The sequence below is a fragment of the Thunnus maccoyii genome, chromosome 15 (assembly GCF_910596095.1).
Source record: "Thunnus maccoyii chromosome 15, fThuMac1.1, whole genome shotgun sequence".
In the NCBI taxonomy this organism is placed as follows: domain Eukaryota; kingdom Metazoa; phylum Chordata; class Actinopteri; order Scombriformes; family Scombridae; genus Thunnus; species Thunnus maccoyii.
Window position 1 is genome coordinate 9126918 of NC_056547.1, and position 11608 is coordinate 9138525.

The window sequence follows — 11608 nt, forward strand, 5'->3', positions numbered from 1 at the left end:
ACATCACATGAGATCCAGGAGGGAAGTAAAAGTAGTTAGTAGTTGTGCATGTCAAGCTAAGTGAAATTAAATGAATGCAAGAGCTCGGGTCATGTTGAACTTTTTACTCCAGTGTAATATCTTTGATGTAATGTGTTAAATGACATAAAGACAAATAAACTCTTTTCAGTGTTTAAACAGTGAGAGGTCGTGAATTGAACATACAAACTGTTTGTTCTAGTTTTTATTCTGTTCAACTGTTGTTCAAGAATGACAAATTTTCACCATAACATTGACAACAGATCATTGCAGTTTGTAATTGTGGGTATTTGTGAGCATATTTTTGTGCTTTGCACCAGCTAGCAGCATTGGGCCGCTGTCCAGAGGAGAGAGCAGACTCTTTGCATTATTGATTTGAACATATGTTCCCTTCTTCAGAGCAACCATACGTCTAAGCACCGTAGGAATTCTCAGGTACAAGTTAAACAACTTATTTATGTATAGAAAAGAAAAACATTCACAATGACTGTAAAGTAAAATAGCAAAATGTGAATACCCTACTATTCTCTGTCAATTGATAAAAAGTTCTTTTTTAAGTCTATATATAATATATAAGAACAAACAAGATGTTTTACAAATATTTTAAAGTCCATAATAGTTTGCATAAGTATTTCATCATCATTTAGCTTTATTCAATTGATTCCAATTTCTTTACTGTCATCAATCAGCATAGAAAAATGCCTATTATTTCCCAGGTCCATGCCAGTCTTGGTTAGACTCGTTATTGGACTTCCTGCGGTGCTCACTCTGTCCATGCCTGCAGTCATAGGGTGAAGCTGAGAGATGCCTCTATTCTGAATCACTGAGATCTCATTGTTCTTCATGGCCAGGCTGTTGGTGATAGCTGTCGCGTACCGGTTCCAAAATCCAGGGTCTACATTCATTGCTCGAGCTGCCAGGTCCTTCTGAAACATCTCTCCAAACTTCACGGCCTCTCCACCCAGCAGGGCCATGGGGTTCTCCACCGACAGGCGCCGGCCTCTCCTGGCCGGTGCGTTGTTCCACATGTGAGTTCCCATATGAACCTGCAGATGAAATCAGAACATGTTACATTTGGTGGATGCTTTTTCTCCAAAATACAAGTATGTTAAGCATGAATGACCCTAGTAATCAGGCTCCTTCCAGTAGAACAGCTGGCACTTTATTCTCCCCATTGCAATACATGATAGTCACACATTTTATTGATATATTGATCAACCTATTGAAATATGCAAAATTTTCCAAACGCACCTTATTGCTGTATCAGAAATATTCCTCAACTCGGAAAGGCATTTCATAGGCAACTGTGTTTACAAGATCTGACACTGCCAGAATTCAACTAATATGGGTTTTTGAATGTCAATAGCTTTACTGATAATGAGTTGAATTATTTTGATAATTGATTAATTGTTTGAGTCATTTTTTTGATTTTTTCTCTTAGATTTTTTTTTAAATTTGTACCTGGGAATGTACTACGTTTTAGCAGGACTTTTAGTGACTTGTTTTACAAACTGGCTTTTCCCTGATAAGGTACAGAGCGCACTTATGCAGGAGAAAACCTGTGAATGCTTTGTTTCTCTACAATTGCGGAGAGGTTATGCTGTTGCCATGTACTCTATTGCCTTGTGCTGAAAGTATGGTCCTTATCCACTATACAACACAACACATAGTTTGACACATTACATTTGTAGTTCTAAAATGTGTTGATTCATTTGTTTATTTGACCCTCCATCATCATATGACTAGTCAGTATCTAATATTTCATGAAAAGCAGATCTACCACCCGTATATCTGCTTGACTCCAGAAAGCACAACAGAAAGACATCCTTTATCTACCTTCAGATTGCCTTTAGTTGTGAAAGCTCTGCCGCAGATGGAGCAGACAAACGGTTTTTCGCCAGTGTGTGTGCGCTCGTGGATCTGAAGGGCGCTGGCTGACGAGAAGTTCTTTCCGCAGACGTTGCAGTTGTGCTGCTTCGGTGTTCGGCGGGGAGGCGCAGGGCCGAGCAGGGAGGTCATTCCCGGGCTGGCGACTGATGGGTAAGCTGCAGGGATGTGGATGCTAAAAGGTGGGTGCTGCCCTTCGGTCGGGTTGTTTGGTTGACTGTGACCGTTCACCTCAGTTTTTATCATGCCCGATGATGTGCTGGTAACCATGCTGGGAATGCTTTGACCTGCGGTAATAAAATGTAACATTATTCAAACTTTCAACAGATTACTGAGACATCCAAAAAAAGAAAAATATTTGAACACCAAACTTTTTCACTAAATAGATACATAAAATTTCAAATGTACCTCTTTCTCTGCTCAGTTGGAATGACGTACTATGAGGAGTCTCTTCTTTCACACATAGTTTGCCGGGCTGTATTCCTCTCAGCTCTTGGGCCGCTGCAGCTGCTGATGCAGAGGTAGGAGACTCAGGTTGTTCTCTCTTCACTGAGGCTGCCAAAGACTCTTGGGATTCTGGCCTGTTGTTCACTGCAGGTGATTTGATCGTCATGCTTTCTGAGTTGCTTTGAATAGGAGACACTGATACACGAGGTGAACAAGAGGATTCAGACACATTTGGGCTGTTTGCACTAAAATTCTCCACCCTTTTCTCCGATAAAGAGCTTTTAATATTGAGTTGGCTGCTGTCATTTAAACCATTTGTCAGAGATTTTATACCTAAGGAGTGGTTTAGGTTTACTGTAGAGTTTATCATCCTCATTTGGTTCTCCAGAGCTGCTATACTTGAAACAATCGCAGAGGACTTAGGAGGTGAATTGCAAACAAAGCTCAGTGGTTTAAACAGACTCACACCTTCCTCCATATTTTCTACCTCCTCCTCCTCTTCATTATCATCCTCCATGGAAATATCATCGTTGAGGTCATTGCCATTGCTGCTGAGACTGTCAAAGTTCTTCTCATTGATAGAGATGTCACCGTCCATCTCCTGCAGCCCGTCCACCAGGGTTGAGTCTGGAATCTGCCCGACCATGTGCATACGAATATGCTGCTGAAGAACAACAGCGTTGGTGAACTTCTTCTGGCAAATGGGACATGAGTGTTGCACTTGAACTGGAGGATTTTCTCTGTGAACGCCAATGTGAGTCTTCAGGTTGCCTTTGGTGGTGAAAGCCCTGCCGCAAACCTTACATTTAAAGGGCCTCTCGCCGGTGTGAATGCGGTAGTGCATCTTCAGCGCACTCTGACAGCTAAGGACACGGTGACAGAGGACGCACTCGTTGGGGTCTGTTATCTTTTTGTCAATATTCTCCACCAGCTGCTGAAGCTTTGAGGTTTCAGATGTTTGCATAGAGTCCATGAGGCCACCTGTTGAGAATTTAGTTTCTTCTGAGTTTAATGAGAGAGGCGGAGAGTTGGAGACAGGTGACGCTGAAGTGACGGGTTCGGGTGTGGTGGCCACAGATGGGATCGTGGTGCTGGTTGCCTCTGTAACTGGGTTGGTTCTCATTCTGAGGGTGCAGTTTTGGGGCAGGTGTACCCCCTCTGTTTTCAGTATATTAGATGCTTCTGTCTCACGGTTAGATTGTGGAGACTCTGAAACAGGAGAGAAATGAGCCTCACCGCCTCTGTGGTTAGGTGACAAAGATGCACATTCACCAGGAGCTGACTGGTAGGGAGATTTAACGGATGGTGTTACACTTACAGGGTCATTTGAGCCTCCGATACTGGTAACAGTGGAGGAAAGCTGAAGACCCATAGAGCCTGGCAGAGTTGCTACAACAGGTTTGCTATCCAGCCATGAGGAGACAGGTTTTTCTGGGGGGATGGACATTCCATAGGGAATCCCAGAACTTGTTGGCACATTGTCTAGATATTCTGGCACAGGGTAAGGGTTCATCTGAACATGAGGATACTTCTCTTTATGCCTCTGGAAGTGTACCTTTAAGTTCCCTTTCGTGGAAAAGCGGTTGCCACAGATGTTGCATTTGAAGGGCCGCTCTCCTGTATGTGAGCGCAGGTGGATCTGCAGAGCGCTGTCGCTGCCAAACACTTTGGCACAGAACCTGCATTTATGTTTGAAGAAGGGCTCCTCTGGGCTGGGCTTCGTTTCGAACAAGGACACGCTAGGCAGTTTTCCTTTCCTGTGCTTCATCAGGGCTGCAAGGGGGTCAAGTGCATTAGCTGTGGCGGCAATGCTAGCCAAGGGATTGGGAAAAATGACACTGCTTGGGGGGCTCTGAGGTAGAAATGGCAGGCTGGAGGATGAGCTGAGGAGACTGCTCTGCCCCAGGGAGAGTGGGCTGGAGGAGCTCAGTGTCTGAGTACAGCTAATGCTGGACGTGTGTGAGCCTGTATAAGGAGGCAGTAATGTGGAGATGCTGCTGCTGCTGCTGCTGCTGGAGCTAGAGAGAGATGGGGCTGAATTTTCTGAGGAGGCTGAGGTACATATAACGTCTCTAAAGGTGGAATGCCCACATACAGTTTGTGAGGGGAGACTTTGTGATTTTTCAAGCACAGAAGACAAAGAAACAGCAGCCTGTCCATTGATGGTTGAGGGCATCGTTCCTGACAATGGCAGGATGGGAGGAGGGATGATGCCTTGGGATGGGAAAGGGTTAGGTGCTAGAGACAAGGTTCTAGACATTGGGTTTAACGCTGCCTGGGTTGGTTGTCTGTTCATGATGGCTACCTGGCTGCAGATCTGCTCAATAAGCTGAAGCTGGTGGACCTGTTGTTGCTGCAGAGCAAGCAGGTGCTCCAGGATCACTGGGATGGCTGCTGAAGCTGCCTTCCCTCCAGTGCCACTGCTGTTGATCCCCTGGGAAAACTGGGCAACAGCCACCCTGGTGCTGTGAAGGATCTCCAGCGTCACATTTGTACTCGGCCTGCTGTAGCTGCCAGCAGCTGACATCTGGGTGGACGTGGACTCAGCTGAATCTGGAGGCTGAGGGCTGGAGGTTGTGGTGTATTTGTCCTGCGGGCGATGCTCAAGCTCCATGGCTTCTTCCCGCTCTCTCCCTTCCTCTAAATTATCCAGGCTGTCATTGTCATTCACCAGCGTCTCTCCCAGCTCAAAGCCAGCGTCCGTTGATTCTACTGCAGACGAGTCACTGGATGCCATACTAGGGACCGGAGAGGGTCCGATAGGAGATTCCTCGGGAACATGCATCCCCTCATTGTCCTTCACTATCAGCACCAAGGGATCCTCAGTACAGACTTTCTGATGTTCACTCAGTTCAGTCCAAGTGAAGAACTCAGCACAGCATTTGTCACAAATGTGTGTTTCCTCACTGCTGTGGTGACCCTCAACTCCACTAGTCTCCTCTCTCTCCATGCCTTCCACGAGGCCTGAAACCAGGAAAAAAAAAAAAGAAAAATTAAGAACGTAAAATTGATAATTAATTGCAGAGACAAATTTCCTTCCACACTACAATTAATCACCACAGACCCACCAGTGAGTCCATCTTTCCAAACATTGTTCAAAGACACAGAAGTTTAAATTCCACAAGAGATCCCAAAGATAACAAACATGTCAAGCTGAATTACAAGGAGGTTTCTATAAAATGATGCAAAACACATCTTGAAACAGATCATTTGATGTTATGCTGCTGCAATGAAAAAAACATCTGGGTTTCTATTTTTACCCAACACAAACAGATATATAGAGAATTCAAGAGAGTACATACATACTGTATATGCAGTATCGTTATACTTGCTTGTTTTTTATTTCAACTTTGACGCCACTTAAAGAGTTTTAATTGCGAAGAATAGCCACTTTATTTTTCTGAATTTATATGTGGAAAAGCAAATGTTTTCCTAACCTCTTAACGTTTATAGCTGTACAGTGTTAGTGCAGCTGTGTAAGAGTTCATTTTTATAACATGATACCACTTTAAAACTTAAAACTCAACAGGCTCCATAAAAACATTTCTTTAAAGTGCTAACCGTTTTTAACTCACACTCCTTGTTTTCAGATGTTAATAATCTTTTAGAAAAATCAATAAAGTTAAATGAAGTTATCTGACCTCTCAATTGTGCATTCGGACAGATAATGAAATTCCATACTGTGTATTGATTTTGTGTACATTTATATAATTTAGTAATGTGTTTCAGCTAAAAAAAAAAAAAAAAAAAAAGCGTGCTTACCACATTTTGGTCAAAAATTACACCATTTTTGTCTTTATTTTACCTTGATTACAAACCTAAAAGTTTAATCAAATGATGTGATGCCAGTTGAAAATAACTCATTTGATTCACACTTTCCTGTGACTGAGGTGTGTTGTTTAATTAAGTTCGGATTATCTTAATTGTCTTTTTCCATTTCCAGAAGAACACAACTTTCTGCATCAAATGTTTGTAAGACGAACGACAGCAGGCAACAGATAATATAATATTCTTAACATTAGACCTCATTTTACTATTTGGCTCCTTTAATTGACAGAGTGGGGTTATTTCTATCCTTCACTACCCCTGAATGCCTAAATTTTATTTGTAAAGTTAACAAGTTTTACTAGAACAAGAACAAGTTCTACTTTTAAAGAATGATAAACAAGGGAAGGCTACTAAATATGACAAATATCCACATGAGTTCTCCCAAACTACTTTTTTATTATGTAATGCGTAATTCTTTTCAGTATTTTTATGTCAATCCGCTGTTACTTTAATCAGACTACTACATTTGGTTACATCTGAATCTAACTCGTAACACAAATATCACTTACCACACATTTCAAAAACATTCATAAAACTCTTTTTCTTCCAGTCTGACAGTTGATCTTTTGACATCTTGGCTTCCTTTTCTCCTCTTGTGGTACAGTATCTGATATGTGACATTTTTCATGAAAAGATTTTTTACTTTACAATCGTTGTTGCATCTGTTCAGGCTCTGCCCCATTAGGAAACAGACAGCGGTACCAGATGGAAAGATTTTGGGGGAAATCAATAGTAAATCATTGTTACATACACTCGGGCTTCCCTACACCAATTTACGAATAACAATTTCATAACGAGTAAAGGAGTGGAATGGATCATATGAGGTTGTTGATGTTCGACTATGCAATTAGATTTTTGGAATTGAATTGTTTTTTATTGCACCATGATAATAAATACACATTTTAAGAAAAAAAAAATCCACTGAAATAATTCTTCCTGCCACCTACTTCTATATAACAAAATAATGTATGACACTGCAGTGTGTGTGTAACTATGTGTGTGTCCGATATGCGTGCTGAATTCTGCACCTTTGTGTTAAGGTTCTTAAACACGGTAAATTCGGCCAAAAAAGCAACTTAAACATACGTATATGTTTGTGTTGCAGTAAACATGAATATATGTCTGTGTCTGCATGTGTGTTTGTGTTTGCAGCTTTAGTCAATACACTCCAATTATCACCAGGGTTCACCACCTGGAACAATGAGTCCCAGTGTGCTCCAGCTAAACACAGAATAAGACATTACGTACATTAACAATTATACAAAATCCTCATTGAAACACACTATACAATGTCTGCGTTAACTGACATCATAAAACCTGATTTACACTCTTCTCAGCTCAGAAAGGGAGAGTGGAAGGAGAGTGGACTGGGCAAAATCTATTTGAAAGTACGACCTGTCAGAAGTAAATAATCAGAGTCACTGGCTCACCAAGTGGGTGGTCTGAAGATCACCAAGGCGATTCAGCAAACACAGGAGCGAAAACGCTTTCCGTGTTTTAGCTCGAGATTTTGTCTGCGCTTTGTAAGATTTACTTCCAGAGAAAACAAAGAAAAGATCAGTTTTGATTTAAAGCGTTGACTATATGTCCAAATATAATAACAATGACAGAAATTTATTTTAAAATTTCACTCTCGTAATTCACTCTATCCATAATGTTGGGAGCAGAAAACAGATTTATGTCTGTTTCTTGCTGTGTGGTTTGGCAATAAGAGGAGAAAAGCAAAATCATCAAGCTGCAGCTGCAAAGCAAACAGACTCTAAGGCCAGCGTTAATGCCTCTTTGCCTCTCTGTGTGACCTCTGGGCTTCAGAGGTCAATGGTTCAGATGTACTAATTGTATTATTATCCAGACACGGAGCACTTGCCCCTCGCAGGGTGAGGCTGACAAAGGTTAAGTCAGCAGGCTCAATCAAAGCCCATCTCAGAGTGGCGGAGCCCCCCGCCTGGCTGCAGGACTGTGGGAGGGCATGAGTGAGGAGGGCCTCTAACACTCGACACCTTTTCACAGCCACAAATAATCAGAAAGTGACATAACACTGTAAATAAAAACACAGAACGAGAGCTGTGATGGTGAAGATTTGAATTAATGTGTTTAAATGGCTCGATCTTTTACAGGCCTTTTTGCTTTTGAGAATAAACTGACAACGTCGCCATAAATATGAACAAAGTCGACAATAATATAAATTAACGCACAGATGTGAAATGAATCATATTGCAATAGATTAATTGAGACTAATTTAGATTAATATACTGCCAGTTACAGCCTGCTAGGATGCAAAACCGTTAAGATCCTCAATTAAAGAGATCGCAGGCCAAATTCAATTTTAAAATTCAGTCAGTTTTTGGATAAGCATTTGAAAACAACTCAGTGTTTTAAAGGTCAATTCATGGTTAAAATGTTATTGCTGATATGATATCCACAGCTATTAGTGCTGATTAAAAGGTTCAAATAACATCCAGGCTTCTCTGGAGGTACATGAGCAGAAAATAAAATTGTTTGATTAAATATTAAAATATTAGAAATTATGTAAGGCTCCTGGTGTATCATAACACAGGCTGCCAATATGATTGAATAAGGAAGATCTGGTTACAAATTATATGAACAATGCTGATAATTATTGATAATTATGTTATTCTCTCCTGACAAAACATTAAAATTAAGAAATAATGGATGTTGGGAATCATTTAACCTTATCTCTTTTGTTTTTTATATTATTTATGAAATTATTTGTACTGACAGACATGTTAATAAGGCATTACATTAAAATACAAGAGTCCCCATGCATGTAAATACATAGTTATGATCATAAAAATCATTTCAAACAGATTCTACTTTCCTTAATGCCACATTTTCACTTCAGATGATTTTCTCCTGGTTTATAGTGTGAATGTTTCTCATTAAAATTGAAGTTTAAATAGTTGTCAGGAAGGCCTCGAACCCAAAACACAGAAAACCTCGAACATAATCTTCAGAATTAAAACATTAAATTACATTAAATATACGTCATTCAATGTTAGTGGCTATTTCCGTGGATTCATAGTGTATTTTGTTGTTTTTGGCGGTACAGTGGTTCACAACAGGCCCTGTTTCTACATATCTCCCCTAAAAATGTTCGACGTCCATTAAATTAAAACATGGTGATAGTTTTATTTGGTGTTATTCCACAGATGTGCCATCGTCTTCACATTTTTTGTTTATACTGTTTGTACCTCTCCATGAGTTAATAAATCTGGATCTGATTTTTGAAAACACATTCAAAACTGATTAAAATATGTGACAGTAAATTCTCTTTTCCTGGTCTGATCATAAACTTTTTCAGACTTTTCAGACTGACAGAGTTTCATTCGGTACACTTTAAAACTACATAATGTTAAAAACGTAAAAATAAATAATTAAAAGTCAAGCAGAAACAGAAAAGTTCAGCAACCTGAATCACTTTATGATCCATTTGTTTTGCGATATGGAGTTTTTCCGTCTTTTTTCACATATTCTAAAGACAATTTTACCATATTCCTGCACCTAAACCGTGTTCTGTCCAAAAAAAAAAATCCTTTGAATGAAGCCTTTCTGAAAATAAAACTTGTTTTTTTGCTTTATGCTGGTGATCCATTCAGATGTTCAGCTGTGTCAAACAGCGGTTGAAGTAAAAAATATTCCCGGACACATACCATTTTTACGGAGCGGTCCGGTCTGTAGCGCTTCTTCGTCTGACTTGAGGTGCTGCGGCTTGGCTTGCTTGCGGCGGGACATGTTGATCTTTCTCTGCGAGTGGCTGCTGCCTTTCCCCGAATCATCTACAACCAGCGAATGGGACCCTTCGGAGGGAGCGGGGTCGGTGAAATAAGCGAACAGTGGCTGGTGTTGATGCCCGTGTGCAGATTGCGCATGTCAGTGTAATTATGATGGAGGAAGGATAATGCTTTTACGACTCTTGCTGCCCTTCGGTGGGTGATTGGCTGGGGTCCAGCCAACTCACGCTAGATATGGAAATGAGGGATGGGGTTTAATAATAATTAGTTCACTTCCTGTCCGGTGAGCAGCTGCTTTTACGCACAGCTCCGAGCAGCTCCAACATGGTTTAGTCCGAGCTGAACTCCTGAAGTGTCTCATGCGTTTTGGAGCAGTCTTGGGTTTAACTTTGTGGCCAAATGCAGCATCTTGGTATAGTCCTTAAATGTTTAAGATGTACTTTTCTTTCCCTTGTCTTCACCTGAGCTCTTTTGGGTGTGTTTGTGTCAGAAGAGACGCTCTAGTGTGAGCTGGCTTCTTGGGCTGTGGATGGGTGGATGTCCCGGTTGAATCTCTCGCCTCACACACACACACACACACACTTAAACAGCAGAGCCACCCAGTAGAAGCAGTTATCCTTCCATAGGAGGATAGGCTGTATGTTGCGTCTTCAAAAAAAAATGCGTAAAGTCCAGAAGCGACGAGGCAGAGGAGGTGATTCTTGCGTAAAAAAAAAAAAAAAAAAAAGATGAAAAGCCTCGCAAAGCAGATGTCGGCGGATTAAATACGTGCGTAAAGGGAAACTTTGTGCGTTAAAAGCTCGCTCAGGTCGCAGAAAGGTCCGATCTCAAACTGGTGACTGTCGGAAGTGCGCGACTCCCTGGTTAGTCCGAGGCACCGGCGCTCTCCTTGTTGCCTCCGCCTCCGGTCCATCATTAAATGCCCTTCAGCCGCCTGCGATAGGCTACTGCCAGGATACCACAGGAGGTGTTGGAGCCCTTGCTTCATTTGTTACGACCTCCCACAATTTGGCGCCATAAGAGACCGAAAAATATTTCTATGTTATAAAAGAAATCTTAGTGTTGAGTGTTGATAGTGATGATCAGGGATGTGTGGCGGGTAAACTCACCTGTACTCAGTTTATAATCTTAAGTTTTATGAGGATATGAAAGAAGAAGAAAAAATTAGGCCTACCAGACCTTCATTTTTGTAGTTTTATATAAGTTTTGGTTGTTGGATGACTTACAACCACATCAATGTTTTAAAAATAGGTCTAAAACTTTCACTGGCGTTAATATTTAGCACTAAAGCTATCATCCAAAAATCAAAATGGTAAATGAAACCAAATACAAGAGTATGATAGAAGTGTATGATAGAATCTGTTTTGGTGTAATTGTTTGATCCTCCCCTTCCACATACTGTAGCTATTTCAAAGCTTAGCGAAGAATGAAACATACTTCTCCCGAGCTGTAATCCCTTTTCATCAGGCATTGTCCTTAAACTTGTAATTATGTGGTATTAAAAGATGCAGCAGGGGGGAGGACAGAATCAGCTGTTGATAATTGCAAGTACTACACAACAGCCTGGTATTGATCGGCATGTCTCCTATTCCCCTGCTATGGAGAGATAAGGAGACCCCACTCCTGCTGGAATATAATTTCTTCTGACCTATCAGGTTTCTACAGACTTATGATGA

At 41.1% G+C, this 11608-nt stretch overlaps 1 protein-coding gene across 1 annotated transcript; it reads right to left on the bottom strand.

Moving 5' to 3' along the window:
* Positions 1–634: 634 nt before the first annotated feature.
* On the bottom strand, positions 635–10052 carry sall3b (spalt-like transcription factor 3b). Its single transcript, XM_042435784.1, has 4 exons — positions 9852–10052; positions 2314–5316; positions 1855–2192; positions 635–1064 (listed from the first exon to the last, which is right to left on the bottom strand). Exons 1-4 carry the CDS (start codon positions 9931–9933, stop codon positions 672–674), a joined length of 3816 nt encoding a protein of 1271 aa, XP_042291718.1. The 5' UTR covers positions 9934–10052; the 3' UTR covers positions 635–671.
* Between the last annotated feature and the right edge of the window lie 1556 nt (positions 10053–11608).